The following is a 20,757-nucleotide window of genomic DNA, read 5'->3' on the forward strand; positions in this document are numbered from 1 at the left end:
TTTGCTGGATGATAACTTTATATGGATGCATTATGTTTCAGCTTTTCGGCCCATCTATGGTTTCTCATTTGCCATTCCTAGGAATCTAATCCAGGTGAATTTTCATTTTACCCAATAATACCTAGCTCAATCCCGCTGCACAACTCATATTTCCAACTACCTATGTGGAAATAGTTTGCCCCTTAATGTTCTCCTCTCTTAATACCTCCATTTCATTAGGAACATGTACTTAGGAAATGTATCTATATGGCCAATGAATTCTGTGTTTAAGGTGCTCCCTCTTGAGCAGCAGGTCATATCCTCCCCATACACATAAAATACATGGCTTTCCCTCATGAATACTTGCAACTGTACTTTGTTAATGGTGCTGGGAATTGTAGTTCTGAAACTACAGTTCCCAGGATTCTTTGTGGGAAGCCATGTGTATATTTGTATATATGGTGTGGATGTGACCTCACAGACAGAAATGGAGGCGAATTGTCTACCTCCTGCTTATCCATCTGTTTCTATAGATTCCCCTTGTCTATCTCAGGGTCCATCCAGTGTCACAGGAAGTCACAAAGCCCCTTAGCCAGTGTGGCGCAGTGATTAGAGTGTTAGACTAGGACCTGGGCAAGACCAGGGTTCAAATCCCCTGGGGTGACTTTGGGCCAGTCAATATTTAATAGCCTAACTTCCCTCACAGGGTTGTTGTGAGATAAAAATGGAGCTGGGAACTATGCATGCCTCCTTGAACTTCTTGGAGGAAAGTTGGCATAAAAATACAATAATAAAAAAGCAAAGCCTACTGCCTTTTCAAGATCTTGACTCCCTCATTCTTATACTTCTGCTTTTCCTACTCTTTCTGCTCACAATCCCTCTAGCATCACAAAACAGATCAGCCAAGCACAGACAAAGACTCTTCCTATTACCCTGTTCTACTGTTACATTAAGGGAGTTCATCCAGTAATTGCTAGAGACTTCACCAAGACACCACTTCCAGCACTAAAGTCCCCTAATGCTTGATAGATAAGGATGTTTAGGCTTCACTCACTGATACGGATATCCAAATATTTGAGGTACTTCATCACAGATAGAACCATGAAAATGTGATACACACAAAGTCCAAGGCACCCTGTCTGAAAGGTGGCCATGTTTATGCCTCTTATCCCAGAGGCACAATACAACATCTACTCTTCTTCATAAGAAAAACAAACACGATAATAGACAGCAAACCAAGCCACAGCTCAGATGAAACATGAGGATTTGGATACACTAAAACCAGTCTTGAAATGAAATTGACAGAGGGTGGCATCCAATGAAGTGTGTCTGCTAGTGTAAGGACTTTGGACAATGCAGTTGAACTTCTGCTCCCTCTCCTCTCCCAGTATGCTCCCTAAATCTGCTATGGGTTTACCCATAACCCTCTAGAGCAGATCTGGGGAGGGCACAGGGGCACATGGGGAAAGGAGTGGAAAGGAAGTTCATTGTGCAAACAGAAATACTAGAAAAAGTACTTAGTTATGCACTACTCAGAGTTTCCAAAGGCATTCAGGAATGTATATTCACTTGCGGAATGCAAGTAGTACTCTGCAATACTAAGGTAAGCTTATAATTGGAACTGTGATGAACTCCATCTCCTCTCACTGGATTCTTAATTTTTTTCCTACTGCCACTGGGCAGTGATGCATTCCCATAAGTGCTTGTCAACAATTTTTACTTTTATCCTTATTTTCTAGCTCAACTAGAAAAGAAGGTTTTAAATGTGTATAGGGAATATAAGAACAAGCTATATTCCCTTGATTCACCCACATTTAAAAAAATACCTACATTTAAAAATGGGAATGTTAACATAACTTTATAGGTAACAAAAACAAATATACAAAACTAAAATGGCGTTCCTACCCCTCTTCCAAGTAATTTTCCACTGAAAACTGAATCTGAACCTGAGTTACAAGGACTTTTTTTTTTTACCTTTTCTGGTGATATGCATTTTTATGACAAATATTTGTTTGTGACTGCTAGGATCAGTTGTGGGGTGCTTTGATCCTTTTACTCTAATTCAGTGTCCTTTATATGCCTATTTATTCCTGGTTAATATTTCTAAGTTATTCTCAAAGCCTGCCATGATTTTGTGACATTTTGGTTGGTCCTGTTACCCAATTATGAAGTTTGGATTTTCTTCTTCTCATGCGCCAACACAGCTACATTTGCTTTTTGAGATATAACAGGCTGCTGTAGAATTTCCTTTTGTTTCCCATTCTCAAGAAAAGCAATACAGTAAATGTCAGCTGAATAAAGCCAGGTACTAAAAAAATTCTTTATACATATTTATTATGTATTCAGCTATTAGGAAGCAACACCAAAGAGTCCTGTGGCAGCTTAAAGGTGAACAGGCATAAGCTTTTGCTCACTAGAGATTTTAGGTTGCAATCCTAACCTTACATGGGAAAAAGCCCCAGGAATTCAATAGGACTTACTTGTGAGTAGACATGGTTAGGTTTGCTGCCTTAAGGCAATGGAAGTTTATGTTATAATCAATTTGTTACTCTTGTTGTTTTTGCTGAAGAAGACTACTCCTCTGGCAATTATTACAGATCTTAGAAAGAGATGCAAAGATCAAATAAACTGAAATCTATATGTGTTTTCTGTTAATAATTGCTCCCCTCCCTGCTTTTAATATCACAGAACTATAGAATTGAGCCATCAGTTATTTGTCCCAGAAACAGAAACCAAACCTCAGCACACCACTTTCAGGAACCACTGAATGATCACTCTGCCAAACAAATCAGTTAACTTGGTTGGACATGGGTGTATTTTTTTATTTATTTATTGTCCTTGTGGCCCACTTTCAGAACAAGTCTTTATAATGATTATTAGCATCTGATTGATGTAGGAAAAATCCTACTCTAGCTGATGCTACAGCATGTAAGCCATTTCCTCCAAAGCCCAGTGCTTAAAAGTTATGTTTTCATCTGGTTATCTTTCAAGGCAACCTGGGTGGTCACAAAAAGCACTTGACATCTTGATGCACTTCAGCAGTTTTACATATACACAAGCTCTGTAGGAAAATAAATTTGTCATTCGTCACCACATATGTTGATCTAGGGAGTGAGGCTCTTTCGACTCCAGCTCCTGTGCAGCTCAGATCGCCCTCTCTCCACTTCCTTTAGCATTTAGCATCATATTCTTTTCATAGCGTGAAAGAAAATTTCCCTCAAAAACAATGACTTTTGTACACACACACACACACACACACACACACACAATGTTAACGTTTAGCAGGATGCGCTTCTCATATGTGATAATTATTATTTTTATTTAAATAGCATTTAAAAGAAAAAGAAATTCTTCTTAGTGGCCTCCAGCATGAGCCAAACATTTAATCTAATCTGTTATCGCTGCTCAGCAGGCAGTCTTGGCAACTCTGATCTATTCTGCTTTGCTTTGGGGAATGCAATAAAGAGCAAAGAACAGCTGGTTTAGGAAAGTCTTAGAAACGTCTCTGTAGTTTACAAAGACAATAATAATATTTTCATATTTGAATGAGTTTAGATACTTGTTAAACCACACCAAAGGGGAAAATCAAGCCTTTTCAAAATGTTTTCTCAAGTCAAAGAACACTACAAAAATGTTCTGCATCCCTGAGAGTTAAAAGAAATCAAGAACACTGTACACAAATATTTTTTTGAAAAGCCTTTCCCCCCCAAAAGTGCTTCACATTAGCCTACACCTTGTTTTAACTCTTATCATTTATCCAGCTTTTTTTTTAAAGCTGCACAAATTTCATAAATAATTATTATGCAACTTAAGGTGTGATAGAGTTGCACCCGCTAATTTCTTCTATGCTTCACATTACAGTGATTGCATTCAGATGAAATACCAAACCATGGCTTGGCTATACATAGATGGGCAGAGCTAAGAAGAGTCAAAAATCAAGCCTGAGCTATCCTCCCTCGTGTGCTAAGGATTTTAAAGTTGATTTCCTGTTTGCCAACAAACCATAGTTTCCCATTGTGTCCAAGTGCAGTGAACTATGGTTTGCTCAAACGACAGTTTGCTCTTAAACCAAGATCCCAAACCACAGTTTGATCCTAGTTTAAGAGCAAACTATGATTTGAGCAAAATATATTCATTGCTTTTGGATCTAAGAGGAAGTCACTCTAGAATCCTCAGAGGAAGGATGGAACACAAGGCTGAGACTCAGCTCTACACAGTTCTGTTTGTGCACATTAATGCCAAACCATGGCATTAAGAGTCTTACTACCTCAACTTTATTATGTAACAACACAATTTACAATTTTAAGGTAAACATGGAAAGAGATAATGCAAGGAAAAACAGCTTTGTAATTATATAGTCACAACTTTATATTTCAAAAGGTGATACAATATCAGAGAGAAGGACACAGTTCATTTTGTGGATAGAGATAGACAGAAACATTTTAAAAAGCAACAAGTAGTGTCTGTGGTCCAGGCAAATTAATTTAAATGGAAGGCATTTAAGCACTGTGGAACAATCACAGTGGGAATTAAAAGTGTCTGTCTTTGCCTGCACTGTGCTCATAATCCTTTGCTAGGGGACAGTAGCAGATATGCAAAGTAAAAAAAAAGCAGAATAATTTATGATAATTAGGTTAAAGTTGGAGCAGCTGGAGGATAAGACACCCCCTGCAAAACATTTTGATAGTACAGAGAAAGGTGGTAGTAGACTACAGGAACAATCCAAAGAAGGTTGAGTGTTCCTAAAACCCACTGGTGTCAAATGACTTAAGCACAATGTAAATTTATCTGGATTGTGTCCCATGTATGGTCACCATAGATCTCATGGCCTAGATTCTCTTCTCTATTACATAATACATTAAGAATAACATTTACTATGCTGTGGTCTCGGGTGTTTATCAAACGCCACTATTTTGCCCAATGTGTTTAGCAACACCATGGAACTGGTCCAAATCCTACAAATATGTTGAAGGTTTGCTTTAGTCCTCTAGATATGTTTAACTTACATTACTACAAAATCAGCTTTCTTAAAAGGACAATAAACTTTTTAAAAAATGAAGTAGACATCTCATGTATTCTTCTGAGTCCATATTTGTATTTCAAAATTTCAAGTGAACATTCCTTGTCTTTCTGAGGCATCAGGCATTTTGGGGCTCCTCGCTGATGATTTAACACCCACTATTCCACCTGAGGCTGCCTGTGACCTCTGATTTGGCCCTTTTAGCACAGTGCTTCAAAGAGGACAGGACATCAACTTCCTTTATTGCTACCTGGCACTCTTCTGTTTCTTTGCTTGCCTTTCCTTTGATCCTCTATTTGGACTGAGGGGTTTTCCCTGGTCTTCCATTTCTCCCTATGGCTGGGATTACTTTCCTCTGTGACTTTGTTTGAAACATTGCTGAAAACCCAACCTTTTTTTCTTGGTCTTCCTCCCTTACTGCTTTTCTGGGTGTTTTTGTTTGTTTGTTTTTGTTTTTACAATTTTTTAATATGCGATAATAATATTAAACTTACACCAACAGTTTCTCCCATATACCATTTCCATATTTTGCATATTTTTTCTATGTCTCCTTCCCCAATGTCTTGTCAATATTTAGGCTGAATGTCTTTGGGCAGCTTTCAATTGCAACTAAATGCTTAGTTTATTTTAAGTGCTATACAAAATAATAAATATTGTAATGATGATGATGATAACTCCACTTTGAATCCAAATTATAGGGTTGAATCGAAAGAACCATGAATAAAAAATTAAAACCCCCACTAATGCTGTTTTGTAAACAGTGCTGTAGTTGGTTAGGTTCGATAGCAGTTCCCATTCTTCTGCTTGTGCACAAGAATATAGGAAGATGTCTTATAATGAGTCAGATCTCTGGCCCATTCAGCTCAGTACGGTCTGCACTAAGTAGTGACAGCTCCTCAGGGTTTCAGTCAGGAGTCTTTCCCAGATCTACCAGGAGATGCCAGAGATTGAACCTGGGACCTTTTGCATGCAAAACATTAAGCAGTGGTCCTTTTATAGTATTTGCAGAAGCAGGAGAACAGTTTCAGATTTAGTTCCACTTTTCTGACACACAACACTCCAGCGAAAGGTATAAAACAGGCCTCTTCTCCATGAGAGATCCTCAGAAGAGAAATAATAATGCACATTCTGAGGCTATTCATTTGCACACAGGTGTGATGCTTCAAGCCAGAAACAAGTTGTCAGTTAGGTGCTGGTCTCTGCCTTCTCTGGGAACACCCACTGGGAGCTCTCCCAGGTCCTGCAGAGCCTGTGTTCAATCCTGATTTACCAGAGTTTGCTCTCTGGACCTGTTGCCTAGATCCTGTTGCCTTGAGACTAAGCAACTGGATAAAGGGCAGTGCCCAGGAGTTATGGCTTAGTGTCCCATGGGGAGAACAGGACAAAGTGTACATTATGCCAAGTTAACATAATGAATTTTAAGAAAAGAAACACTTAACTGTAGATGATCTGATTATCTAGATCAAATTGTAAGACCCCTGAGCAGTATTTTCCAAATAAAACACATTAGGATACACATAGGATGCTTTGCACAATGTGTTAGCAATAAAAGGTATACACAATTATAATACATTACTATTTACAATGTTGATTTACCTGGTATGTGACCTCTGCAAGTGTAATAGAATTCTTTACAATAATCCTTGCACAGGAAAGGAAGGACTAGTTCTCTTCCCAATGCCTCCTTCTCAGTTGAGTGGAACAGATTCTGAGCATTCGGCGAACAGTGTGCACATTTGATTTCCTGCAGCATCTTCACACATTCTGTGTTGTTGGTAACAGAAAAGATCTGCAAGCCACAAACCAGAGACATATAAGCTTTCCTGCCTTCTGCAAACAGGCCTGTGAACTAATGCAAATATTTGATGCCAGTTTAAGCAGGGCAGTTATACAGGAATACATGTAAAAGCAGCAATGTCATGGGCAAACACACATAGGTCTAAGCAACTGAGCCCACATAATTCACCAGTATTTTTAGCATGAGACTGTGCAGTTTTTCTGCAGCTCTGAAAGCCAATCGGTTTAGTCAAAAGCCAACTCATTGCCAGCTCTAGAACGGGATTGCTTAATTATCACTGGCCACATATCATCTTATGAAGTTGATCTACAGCACAGTAGAAACCACATTCATCAACAAAAATATGAGTATTTTTGCTTTTAACATTTGGAACACTATCTGAATGAATGCACAATGTATAATGAACAGTCACTGAAACTTTTCATAATCAAATTCATAGTTGAATAGAAATAGAGAACCTCAGGCTTAATGACTAAACCTTCCCTTTTGCCAGCAACACATCCATAGAACTGGCCACATCCTGCTTTGGTTTTCATTCCAATCTGATCAACGTGGGGATACTAAACAGAGAAGCTCATGAAGGTGGTGGTGGTAGCTGGCTACTGCATTTTTGGTAGGTACAACTGCTGTTGGTTTATATGGTTTAGATTGTTTGACATAGTGATGTCACCAAATCTCCTATTTCCTGTCTTGTCAGTATGAAACTTGGGGGCTCATAATGCTTCAAATATGGAAACATAATTTTTCTCCAGTTTGCTTTTCAATACAAACTGGTGAACAATTTAGTTTATTTTCACCTTTCCATGGTCATCTAAATCCTCTTTCCCATAATTCCCTCTCCCATGCATGACAGTCCACTGTGATATACTTACATGACACACTCCAAACCAGGGATGGTCAACAGGAAGCCCTCAGTCTATGTTAAGATATATTAATCTAGTCAAAAGTTTTTTTTATATAAAAGTGGATTGTAAAATTTTTTATATATAAATGCAGTTGCATTTGAAAGGAAAACTTATCAAAAGGTCTTTCTTTATGTGTGTGTGAGAGAGTGTGCATAAATGTGATTCCAGACTTTAATGTTCCAACACTCTTTGGATTTTGTATGTGCCATAACAGGGAAATCCTTCCTCCTACATGACACCAACTTTATTAAATGACCCCATCCCTCATAAGAGAGATTTTCTGCCTGTAGGCAACTATCTGGAGAATATTATGGCTCCCCCAAGAATATAGAAATTGACCAGTAAACTATTTTGCATTGAAAAGCCCTACAGTAAAAAAGCAACTGCATTTATATATATAAAAAATCACATGACAATATTTCACTCCTTGCATGTTCGCATTTATTTGTTACTTATTACCTGAAAGTCAAATGTAATATTTATTTCAGCATGCATATGGATGTCTCTTTATATTTTTTCAGATTTTTTAAAAATATAATATGGATAATGTCCCAGCCACATTCTGCATTCTGGGAGATTTTACAACCTAGAATCAATTTGATATTCAACACTTAACAATGTTATTCAGACCATGGAGTATGTGGGATATGTGGTGTTTCAGTCTCTGTAACGTCATACTGAGCAGTTCTTTTGGAAAGAGTACAGTAATTTTTCGCTACATTGCTCCATTCATTCTGCTTGAATTAAACATTTTCTATGCCAAATCCAGCTCTATTACTTAATTCAATTTGGAGTCAGCCCATAATTAGTATATATTGTATCATGGCTCTTCTGAGACACCACAGTACTGCAAAAAAAGTTTGGAGTCATCACATTTATTGGCTTGGTGGCAATCACATAAAACTTGGAGTCAAATTAGATCAGAGAGAGTGTTTCATCGTGCTAAGTGATCTGTCAGTGGTTTCATTACACTTGTGTCAGTGAAATGCACTCAATTCACTGGAACCGTATTAGCAAAAAACCCACCTAAATTTAACCATATGACATTTTAAACCACTTGCAAGCATATTTTTCAAGATAGCCTGCACTTGTGACGCACTGACAATTCAGAAAATTGTACAGTACTCTCCTTTAGCTCTATTATACACTGTTAATTGTTTAAATCCCCAGTGTGGCAACTGTCTCAGCACTAGATTTTGGCATCTCAAAGCAAAGATGGCCCTTCATCCTTAAGGTCATAAAGGGTATGTCCAAATGGAAGCTTTCTGCACCTCCAATTCAGCAGCACAGTACACAACTTCTTTTCCTGGGACAAATGACTGCTACATCTTCCATGGAGGTGGAGGTGGCACCACTGCCGATGGAGGAACTGGAAGTGATGGAAGCACCACAGATAAGGGATAAAGAGCATGATGAGGAGAAGGTAGCACTGAGTTGTTGGCAACTGCCTGAATGCATCACCTGATGTCACCAGGCCTGAAAAGAAGCCGCAGCTTGGAAAAAGGAAGCTGAAACTGTCTGAGTCTAGCAAGAAGCCATAACCAGGAGAAAGACACATAGTATGCTGAGATGAAGGGGTACAGATTTTTTAATGTTAGTTTGACCAGAGAAAAGAAAAATGCTTCAGACTAGGCCAGGCAAAAGAAGTCCACAAATAAAACTCAAAAGATGGACAACTTATTACTCATTAATTGAGAGATTGCCTTATCCCTTATATACCATGTAGATCATTGCAGTCTGTGGAAGAGATTCTCTTTCAAGTTCCAACGATCTTAGAAGCCTTTTCCACAGTAAGTCAGAACAGGTTTTTTTTGTGTGGCTCCCCTATTCTGTGGAACAGTGTTCCTCTCAAGAGGAGGCACTCATTATCTGCATTTGGAGACAACTGAATTTGTTTATCCAACAAACTTTCCCAGCTTGGATGAAAATGCCTCTGCCATGGGTCTCTACTTATGTAGATATAAACTTTTAGATTTATATCCAGTTATTTACTGTGTTGTTTTTGGCTGTATTTTATTGCGTTTTGTACATCATGTTAGGATGTGTATGTATGTGTAGAATATGATTAATAAATTATAAAATTAACATTACACATAGTTTCCTGATGGGCTGTGCACAGCTCAAGTTTTACCAAGAGGTAACTGCTGTGTTTTCTTCTAGGCAGCTGCAAGCTTTAAGCAGCTGTTGGAGGTAATTCACTAGAATATTCAAGCTCTGAGCTAATTCTCATGGAACTCCCCTCCTAGGGTAATTCTAACAGCCTCCCTTCTGATTTCTGCAGACAAGTAAAAACACTGTTGTTTTAAAAACAACAAAGAGCATTGTGGTACCTTAGAGGCTAACAAATTTATTATGGCATAAACGTTTGTGGATTACAGTCCACTTTATCAGGTGCATGAATTTACAGGTATATACATACACAGGGAGAGGATACTGTAAACAGGGAAATGAAATGCAGAAAAAGAATACAGACAGTGATAATTACATAATGAAGAGTGGTAATTCACAAAGCAGTTGTTAATAACACAGACATCCTAACTTGGTAAGACAATTACCACATACAATGCATTAAAATATTTTGCTTCAAAGGAAATCTGATCAATTTGATGAAGTGGGAATATGAAGTAGCCCATGGAATATTGTGCTGTAACAGATCTGTTAGTCGTTAAGGTGCCACAATAAATAGCATTGACAATTAAATTGTTCACTGCAGTACCCCTCATAGGAAGGACCATGGGGTTAAACAACATCCCCAAGCACCACTCTCTGAAGATGACCACCCACATGGGATTGAAACCACTGTAAAGTGGTACCACCCACTTCCAAATCAGACAAATGCTCCAGAAGGATACTATGGTCAATGGTATCAAAAGTCTCTGGGAGATCAAGGAAAATCAATAGCATCATACTCTGCCTGCCTCTCAACATACAGGGCAACCAAGGCAGTTTTCATGCTAAAGCCAGGCCTAAACTCCAATTGAAATGGATCCAGACAATCAGTCTCATCCAATAGAGCCTGGATCTGGTTAGCAGCAACTTACTCAAAGTTGCTCAAGAAGGGGACATTAGCAATCTGTCAATAGTTGTTTAAATTCTCTGAATCCTGGGAGCATTTCTTAAGTCTAATGTCTTCCTTTAAGCAGTTTGGGATAACTCCCTCCTATACAGAGATGTTAATCACCTCCCTGGTTGAGCTAGCCATCCACTCTTTACTAGTTTTCATTAGCCATGAAGGGCAAGGGTCAAGAGCAAATGTGATCACCTATGCAGATCCAACAATTTTGTCCATATTCTCAAGCCATATCAACTTAACGAAACAGGACAAGATAGCGTTCTGGATATCTGTTGAGAGTCACCTGCTGCAGAGAAAGGCATGGTGGATACAAGGGACAGGAACATGGGTGGCGCTGTGGTCTAAACCATGAAGCCTCTTGGGCTTGCTGATCATAATGTTGGTAGTTTGAATCCACGTGGCGGGATGAGCTCCTGCTTTGTCCCAGCTCCTGCCAACCTAGCAGTTTGAAAGCATACCACAGCAAGTAGATAAATAGGTACTGCTGTGGCAGGAAGGTAAACAGTGTTTCTGTGTGCTCTGGCAATTGTCACGGTGTTCTGTGACCCGGAAAGCTGGCTCCCTTGGCCTGAAAGTGGAGAAGAGCGCCACACCCCATGTTGAATTTGACTGGATTTAACCATGCAAGGATACTTTACCTTTACCTTACTTGGATACAAGGGATTTTATCCCCAAAATGCTTTACAAAAGTCACAATGTGTCACATTGGTTAATCCACCTCCCTTGGACCAAGTATAAAAGGCTCCATACTACCCAAAAAGCTCTGTTGTGCAGCATAGTGAGGATGCAATGGAGGCAGCAAAGTGCTTCTTCATTATATTCACTGCTATTGAAGAGACTCAATAATGAACACTCACTAGCGTTCAGTTGCATTCATCTGAATTTTTCTTCTACGTGTACTCAAGCTGTTTGGGTGCTCAAGGGCAACCATAGTCCACATCATCTACCTAGTCCACAGGTTAACCAGTATTTTGACAGCAGTATCTCCCAGAGTAGCCTGGAAACCAATTGGATCCATCAACCTCCAAAAGGCAGTCGATTCTAATAGGTCTCCAGCTGCTGAAGAGGGAGAAAGCAGCTGAATACCTAAATCTGAACAGGAAATTATAAGACCATGACAAGCAACTGAAGTTAAAATCCCCCACTTCCAGATCACCCTCTTCCCAGCTGGTGGACCAGATCCAGAGTGTGGTCTGCCATATGCATTAAGCTGATAGCACCCCATGGTTATTATTGTGACCATAGAAGTTCTGAGGCATCCAAGATTTAGTGGCCTCAGCACAAATGTTGAAGTCCCCTAGAATCAACAGCCCAGGCGTGTGTGTGTGTGTGTGTGTGGAACAACACTACCTCCAAGACCACTTCTGTTAGCTCAGGCAGAAAGACTGCTGGGCAGCAAGCTGGATGGTAAACTAGCAGAATCCCTAATCTGTTCCAATTGCCCAATAAAAGGCACAGTCACACTAGATTCCCACTCAAGAAAACAGGAAGCCTGGAGAGAGAGAGATCCAATTTCTACTGTTACAGCAACCCCTCTTCCCTGACCCCCATGTTTGCCCTGACACTGTACCAAGTAGGCTACTCAGGTAGGGAAAGCTGGGTAAGATGAGTTAAACTCTGCTCAGCCGTGCAAGTACTGGTAATACAAGGCAGGTCAGCTTCACCATTCACAAATTGTGAATGAGGGAGATTTTATTTAAAACTGACCTGGTACTTAATAACAGCATCTGAGGGCTGGCTGATAACAACAACCACAATTACTCTGGCAAGAGAAGAAGCTGGCACAGCCACCAACTCTCTGTGTCAAGTCCCCCTTATTTGGCATGGCCCTTCTCTCACACCATACTTTGTCATTGCAGCTGGGGCCTACTGAGCTCTCCCCAACTGATCCTACTGTAGACACATATAAAAAATCATCAACCCAAGACTCAAAAGAAAAATAAGACCCCAGACTGTGCTTTTAAATTTTAACTGGGCAAAACAGCCAATCTCACAGAATAAAAGGCCCACATAAAGCCCCTCATTCAGTAGATTAACATCTACTGGTGGTGGCCCTTGCCCTTGAGTCCTCCCCAAAGTGGTGCCACCCACATCTGCCCAGCTCTTGCACCCCAGCTCCCAGAACTCAAGCCCAGGCAGGGCTGCCACCCAAAGCAGCAAGGGGTGGACTTCCCCACAGCTGACAGTGGAAGGCCAGCATTGTTGGGCATGAGAGAGAGGAGAAGCAGAGCTGCTCCAGAGCAGGGGTTGGGCAAGGAATGCCCACAAGCAACTTGGTAGTTGCAGCTGCTGCGTCCTGCAAAAATTCAGACTACTGTATTGCACATGAAATGAACAAAAGCTGACTAGGGTGTATTTTTGGTGTCCTCTTTTTAAATATCTCTCATTACATTACTTTCTTCCCTTTTACTACAGTGTTTAAGGCTCTTGGGACACAGGGGTTCCTTCCTCACAGGCCTTTGAGCTGCTAAGCTGCCCCTGTTTGCCTCCTCCAAAAGCACAGGAAGCAGCTCTGTAGTGGGCACCCCTGGAATTTGACACTCCAGATTTGCCTAGTTTGCCTTTATGGTTGGATTGGCCCTATGAAATAAGCATTAAGGTCACATTCACACCGGGGCTTCCCTCACTTATGGTGGTGTGCACGCACACACACACACAGCATCAAAGGTGTGCCCAGAGAAACAGGCCTAATGGGGTGTGAGGAAGTCTCTATGTGAACATGCCCTACTTGATCTTGTCTCTGTGTGGTATGTTATTTCATACTGCTCTCATATTGCAGACTTAGCCTACTTTGCTATATATGAGTTCTGGTACACAGGAAATAGGCTTATACCAGCTCAGCTTTATGCCAGCCCAATACTGCCTACTCTTGAGTGGCAAGCTACATTTAGCCTGAGGCCCTTCACATAATCTGTTACCTTATTCTTTTGACTAGGACCTTCTGCATGCCAAGCAGGTGTTCTACCACTGAGCTATGATTCCTTCTCAGATTACAGATCAGATACCTGAGATGCTGTTAACTGATGATGTCAGGGACTGGGACTTTCTGCATGCATCAGTTCCTACATACCCTGTTTCACTCACTGGCAAATCTGTCATGGGCATGGCAAATGTGGATTAATCTGAATAAATGTACCCCTCACCCCAAATGTAAAATGTATATTTAAGAATGAGCATACATTAAAAAAAAACAGATTTGTTATACTCAAATTAGTTTGCTGTTTCCAAAAGCCATATGTAGAACCATGAAATTATAGTGGCTTAAGCTTGCACTATGCTTACTAATTATTATACCTACTGACTGATTCATAACATATGTTAACTCATCCTTTAATCTCTACCCAGGAAGCTGAAGCCAAGAGAAGACAGGTGAGATAAATATGCAGGGACTTGTAGTTTACAAAGCTGGGTTGGCACTATTAAGCTAAAGGTGAAAGGGAACAGACATATAGGAGCATAATTTCTTCTGATTTTACAAAAGAATCTGGCCAACACAACTTGTACCATTTCACATGGGTGCAAGGAGGCAAGTCAGCAGAAAAATCATAGCATTCAGTTCTGATGTTAATATGAAGCAGTATTTGGTATACAAGTACAGGTAATTATTCCTCCGAACAGAATGCTTTCAATATGGTTCAGCTGCTAGTTTCAGCATATGCTTCATTTGGTACTATAGTACTGGATTATGTCATTAAGGAGTTCAGTTTCAATTTTAGGACAATATGTAAATACATCATTGTACCAAGGCAGCTGTTACAGGGACCCCAAGATGAGTTATTTGTTTAGTTGGATGTGTTCAACAATAGCTTTTGTTAAAGAAAGAGCCAGAGCAAACAAATGATTGTAAAAGGGCACACTTGAAAACAATTACTTTTCACCCATTCCCTGACAGCCTTGGCTGTGAAACCAAGGTAGAGAAGATCACTCTGTTTGACAGCCTGTAAGCAAACTTAAAAAAAAATGCACAAAACTTTAATATGTCATTATTTGCTTATGAATTTAGAGAATCAAATGGTAAATGGAGAATAATCCAAAGCACCAGAAAGTAGGGATAAAATGTCAATGACATCATGCAAATAAAACAAAACAAAATAGAGATGATAAAGGGAGACTGTAATTTCATGTGTCTGTGCATTTTCTCTTGCAGCTTTGCATTACTTAAGAGGCTGGCAGCATTTCATTAGAAATACAGATCAATAATTGGATCATTAAATTGCCAGAGGGTTGACAAATATAGTCTTAAACCAAGAGGCTTTTTGTAATTAGAAATGACTGCTGAGTGTGCTTCATCACTTTTAAAAACTGCTGAAACATTTATTTCTTATCACCCTTACCCTTGTCTGTGGGTGGGGTGTATCATAAGTGCAGTGTCACAGCACAGCCATAGGGACGTACTTCCTGGAGCATTTCCAGAGCACCCTGTTTAGACTCTGCTATCACTAAATCTATTAGATGCATTTTGCATGAAAAGTCATCCATTATGCGTCATGTGAATCAGAAGTGGCAAACTTTCCAAAGCACACTTACCTGAGAGTAAATCCCATTGAAATCAATGGGATTTGATTCTGAGTAAGCATGAATAGGATTGCACTGCACAGGAAAATGGGAAAATGCATATTTCTGTCCATCTGGTACACAGACGTGCAAAAATGTTTATTGCCAAGTTTTGTTTAAATGAATGATATGAGATCTATGGATATGATATAGACTGAAATGATGGGTTGAGATGTACATTAAATTATGTCCTTCCAGTTAAAAGTGTTTTTAGATGTCACCAGCCACAAAAGAAAGAGTGCTAAGAAATCAAGTTCCGTAACTGGGTAGAAATGCAACTATCTCACCTTTAATCCACCACAGAAAGCTTATTTATTACAGGGAGAATTCAGAGAGTCCATCCAGCAGATGCTGCTGCTCATTTCTAAATGTTAGTAACAGGATAAACTAAGGACACCCCCTCCCCGCTTCTCTGGCATTTGTGGGTTTCAGTTAGAGACTTTAGGAGGTTATCTGAATGTAGTTAGTGTGTAGTTTAATGTGATTACCACACAGGAGCTTTGCTGACACTACCTCTGGCCAAACATGCGGAGAAAATATCCAACCAAACTCCTGCTGCATCTGGTAAGAATAGAGTTTCCTTTGCTGAAATCCCTGCAGCAAAGACAGCTCTCGCTCATCTGGGAACAGAGGCGATAGGACAAATGCTCTCTCAAAAGGCATGAGCATTTGGACAGAGCTGGGGACTGAAGGAGAATGATGTTCTCCAGTTTCACCCATTAGCGAACCAACCAACAAATACAATGGTGTTGTTGTTATTCTTTTGCCATAAGCAACAGGACTCTGTGTGTGGGCAGCAGTTTAGTGGGGAGGAGGATAAGTCGACCCCTTTTTGTCCTATTGATTTTTTCCCTATTTGCATGACTTGAGCAAATTAAATGATGCAATATGGCTTTTTGTTACAAAACAAAGTGAGAGATACCACCCAGACACATATGTTGATTCGTAGAAGCTGTTTACATGAGAATGGAGTGAAATCTACCGTGAACTGAGCATAAAAATTCGATTCAGGCTGGGTATTTTTTTTATTATGCTTGGGCCAGAAAGACTGAAACACAAGTTTTCCAAGACGCTCTCAGACCTTGACAACTGCAGTGTTGTAACGGAGGAATTCTTAATTAAACCTAAAAGCTGGAAGGGGGAGCAGGGGAAAAGAGGGGGCAGTGAGAAAGACACCTGATTGTTTATTTCACGTGCAGTGATTCTCAATGACATTTATTCATCAGGTTTCCCTCCCTAGATCCAGCATTACACATTGCCCTTCTGATCGAAACAATACCCTGAAAAACTTAGAGAACACCAACACGCTGGAACGCAGAAGAACAGCAGACCCCTGAACAGGCGCCCTTCTTATTTCAGGATGCCTAGGATTTTTCATTTATCCTCAGAATGCCATCAAGTCTAATGACGTTAAAACTGTCATGCTGCAAAAAAGCAAATTCTCTCTCTCTCTCTTTCTCTTTCCACACACACAGTCCAGTAGATACCCTCCTTTTATCCCGTTTGAGAAAGATCCATTTGCAACCTCTCCAGTTTGTCGAGGAACAACTTCAGGGAATCCTCTCTCCCCCCCTCCCCTTTTCTCTCTCCAGAGAAAGGGACCGACCTAATCCGTGGAAGAGCTCGTAAAAAGTTTGCAACGTCCTGGCATCATCTGCTCTCCCAATCACCATCTGCTACCCGAAGTTTCCTGACCAAACATGTGGGAGAGAATCGTACACACTTTTCTACCCTCAGAAAAAATAAACGGGGAAACCACCGCCACCTTAATTTACAGTCCCATGGCTGCCAGGGAGCGTTGACTGACTCCAAGAAAACCCTCCAGACTTTATTGGCAGCATTTCTACCCCCCCCCCCCATCCCGTCCCATGTCTCATCCAGACCGGGACGAAAGTCTACCTGTTTTCCAACTCAGTTTTTTTCTGCTCTCTTCTAGATGGGACCACCTGACAATTGGGGCTTCCAGGGACTGCAGCATCCCTTCATTATACAATACTGTAGTACACTTTCCCAATTTTACCCCCCCCCCCATAAATTGTTATCCTAGATTGTTAACCTGAGGTCAAGGTTTGGCTTTTTTTTTGTACAAACTAATTATATGCCCCGCGTCCAGATTTTGACATCTCCAATCTCTGAAGACTCCAATCTCAGTGACCAACCAAAACCTTGTAACAAGTTTTCCAAGGACTGTTGTGCTTGAAGGACAACAGAAACCTGTAGGAACCAATACACACACACACACACACACACACACACGAGAGACACACCATGCTCCTGAAATTAGCACCCCATCCTAGAAGAGACGGAAAGGAAACAAGGGCACAACAGTATCAAAGGTGCCAGTATCCAAGAGGAACAGCAGCGCTATCTTTCTTACACGTTTATGCTCAAAACTACGTCAAAGTATACTTAATGGGGCTTACAGTGCGAGCCGATTGAAGTTCACTTGCAAGAAAGTTCAATGGAGTTTATTCCCGGGCAAAAGTCTGTTTGGGATTGCAGCCCTCTCTCCTTTGCTAAGCCTGAGTTTGGGATAACATGTGGGTTGATGAAGAAGATCTGAGCCACTCCAGAGTTTCATGGGCTCCTCGGCCAACAGAAATCAGTCCAGGTGAAGATGTCTACCTATCCGCCCCCCCTTCTCCTCTACTGCTTCGTGCATCTGATGAAGCACCCAAGCTCAGGCCACCTTTGACACCTCCCCAGAGCTGCTGGCCTTCTCACCTAACTGGCCTTCTCACCACCTTTGCAAGCCTAGGCTACTGAAGAGGAGAGAGGCAGACAGATACAGGTCCACCTCTCCTTGGTTCTCCCCAAGGAGTTTCCTTCCACCCGCCCAGATCACGAGGAGAACCCCCGTCTTACAGATCCAAAATCATCCTCCTGCTGCTGCTCAGGTGAGCCCCGGAGTGTGCAGCCCTCCCACCCGCCGCCGCGCGCCTTACCTTGTTCTCCACGTGCAGCGAGCCCTGGCTGTCCGCCCTGGGGCAGCAGGAGAGGCGAGGGTAGAAGCCCCGGCACACGAGCTCCCCTCCGAGGGGCGGCTCCAGCAGCATCAGCCTCCTGTCTCGCTTCTTGAGGCGCCTGGGGGGGCTGCCGTTCAGGCACCTTCTCCTCTTGGCCCCCCCGCTCTCCCCAAAGCGGGCCTCCCCCTCGAAGAAGCAGAGGACCACGGCCACCAAGAGCAGCTTGAGCGGGAGCATCTTCAGAGCGACCATGCCTCCGCGAGCTTCACTGGCAAATCCCAAGGCAAATCCAAGAGCGAGAGCTTTCCCTGTTGTGTGTGTGGGGGAAACCCCTCAGATCCGGGGGTGGAGTGGGGGGGGGGGAGAGAAAGAGACAGAGAGGATGGGGGGGGGCTCCAAGGAGGGCTGCAGGGGGGGGAGCGAGTGATGTCTGAGGGACCAAAAAAAAGAGGGGGGGAGCGCACGTCGCGTGTGGTTTAAGGGGGGGGGCGAGGGAAAGGTGCCGCGCAGTTTGCGCGGAGAAGTTTGCGTGAGGGCGGCCGCCTGTTTAGTTGACGCGGCTGAGGCGTCGAAATTGCCGGCGCAAAGGGCTCCCGCGTTGGCGCGCGAAAGAGAAGACGACGAGGAGGTGGTGGTGGTCGTGGCGGTGGCAGCAGCAGCAGCAGCAAGTCCCTTCTGCTCGTTCCATAGAAAGGCGGCAGCAATTCAGCGAGGACAGCCTGGCTGGGGTGATGCCTCCTCTGCTGCTGCCGGCGGGAGCTGGAGCTCACTAGGGCTCTCATGTTTCGCTCCCTCTTTTCTTCTTATTTTTAAGCAGCGCGCGGGGAGGTGCTGCCACCGCGCGCCCCTTCACGTCACCGAAAAGAGGGACTAGCGGGGAGAAGAACGAGAGAGCGTGCGTGCGTGTGTGGCCGTGCGCGCGGGGGGGGGGGAGGAGAGGGGAAGCGGACGGTCACGGGGCGCGAGCGGCGGGGAAGGCGCGCGCGCGCGCGCGCACGGACGAGGCGACTGGCGGCCCGGCTGGCTGACTGGTTGGCGCGCTCGCGCGCGCTGGGGCGAAATACCTAAGGGAGCAGAGAGAGAGAGAGAGAGAGTGGCGGGATTGGGGGGGGGGGACGTAAGCAGCAGCTACCGTTGTCTGAGAGGAAGGTCCGGCAGCGACAATGGCAGCAGCCGCGGTGAGGAGGGTCAGGAAAGAGGCGAGTGAGGAAACTTGAGGGAATAGCCAGCCCGTGGCCCCAGGGGCCCTTCTTGAGCAGGACTCAAGAATAGAAGCACCCCCCCCCCCACCTCCTCAAAAGATTTGTGCATTGCAAGGGGTTGGATTAGACGACCCTCTTGGCCTGGTCCAACTCTGCAATGCCTGCAGACCTCCTGTGCTTTCAATTAATTCAATATAGTGTGAGGTAGCCCACTTGGCCGCTCTGCAGAACTGGCACGGTTACAGGTGCCGCATAATACTCCTCCTGCATTTGCAAGATCTTTTCATGTGGCAGCAGCTACACTTTGCAAATCCCTGCTGGTTAGCATCAGGCAGGCGCCTTCTCCATAGGCCTGCTCTATTTTATTTTATTTTTAAATTGGCACCTGCTAAGAACATTTTTGCTGAGGCAGGTCTATCGGATCTCGATGTGTAGTTGTTGAGGCATCTTTACTGTTAATTTTAATATTAACAGTAATAATGTGGTTTTAATATTTCCTGTAAACACTGCTCAAGTAGTGTATAAATTTTGTTAAACAAATTAATTAATTAATTAAGTCCTCTCCTGGGAGCCCTCACCTGCAGAGATTTGGTGAATGGCTGCTAGAGAGAGAAAAAACTCTGGGGTTGTGTCTGTCTTTCTCTCTTTGCTCCTAATAATAATAATAATAAAAATAATGGATCTCCTTCCCAAAGGAGTTCCACCTACTGCCTCTCCAGCTATTCTTTAGGCACCAGGCCAAGTCTATCCTATTTATTTGATTTGCTCCATATGGTTTTGCATCCCCAATGGATGTTGTTTTTAACACTACTAGGGTGTTCTTTTCTGTTTTCTTTGCTTGTTTTTTAATTATGTGATTGTATATAATGATGCATGTCTTTGATCTTTAATTGTTCATTGCCTTGGATATCAACAATAGGAGATCCATAATTTTCAAATAAGTAAATAATGTTTTTGTACACATTTTATAGCCTTTCTTTACCCCGTGAGGTGGAAGGGGCCATAGCACCCAGAAACTGGCTCCACGGAAGCAGTGCAGTTACCGTGTTTCTCCTAAAATAAGACATAGCCATAAAATAAGCCATAGCAGGATTTCTATGCATTTGTGAAATATATGCCGTTCCCTGAAAATAAGCCATACCCCGAAAATAAGCCATAGTGACGCAACACCTCCCATTAAAACAGCCTGGAGAGGCGTGGCTATGCAGCGTACCTTCCCCGCCGCTCGCGCCCCGTGACCGTCCGCTTCCCCTCTCCCCC

At 42.4% G+C, this 20,757-nt stretch overlaps 1 protein-coding gene across 5 annotated transcripts in view; it reads right to left on the reverse strand.

Moving 5' to 3' along the window:
* Positions 1–18,636, reverse strand: part of HHIP (hedgehog interacting protein) — a 74,550-nt gene extending 55,914 nt beyond the window's left edge. For 3 of the 5 annotated variants that reach the window (XM_033159724.1, XM_033159723.1, XM_033159722.1), the window contains exons 1-2: positions 18,275–18,635; positions 6,596–6,788 (exon numbers count right to left, since the gene is read on the reverse strand). In XM_033159724.1, coding sequence (XP_033015615.1) covers positions 6,596–6,788; positions 18,275–18,547 — 466 coding nt within the window. In that variant the 5' untranslated portion in view covers positions 18,548–18,635. Of the gene's footprint in view, positions 1–6,595; positions 6,789–18,274 lie in introns of all 5 variants that reach the window. The other 2 variants (XM_033159719.1, XM_033159720.1) reach the window with 1 other exon arrangement.
* Between the last annotated feature and the right edge of the window lie 2,121 nt (positions 18,637–20,757).

The sequence above is a fragment of the Lacerta agilis genome, chromosome 9 (genome assembly GCF_009819535.1).
Source record: "Lacerta agilis isolate rLacAgi1 chromosome 9, rLacAgi1.pri, whole genome shotgun sequence".
Taxonomy (NCBI): Eukaryota; Metazoa; Chordata; class Lepidosauria; order Squamata; family Lacertidae; genus Lacerta; species Lacerta agilis.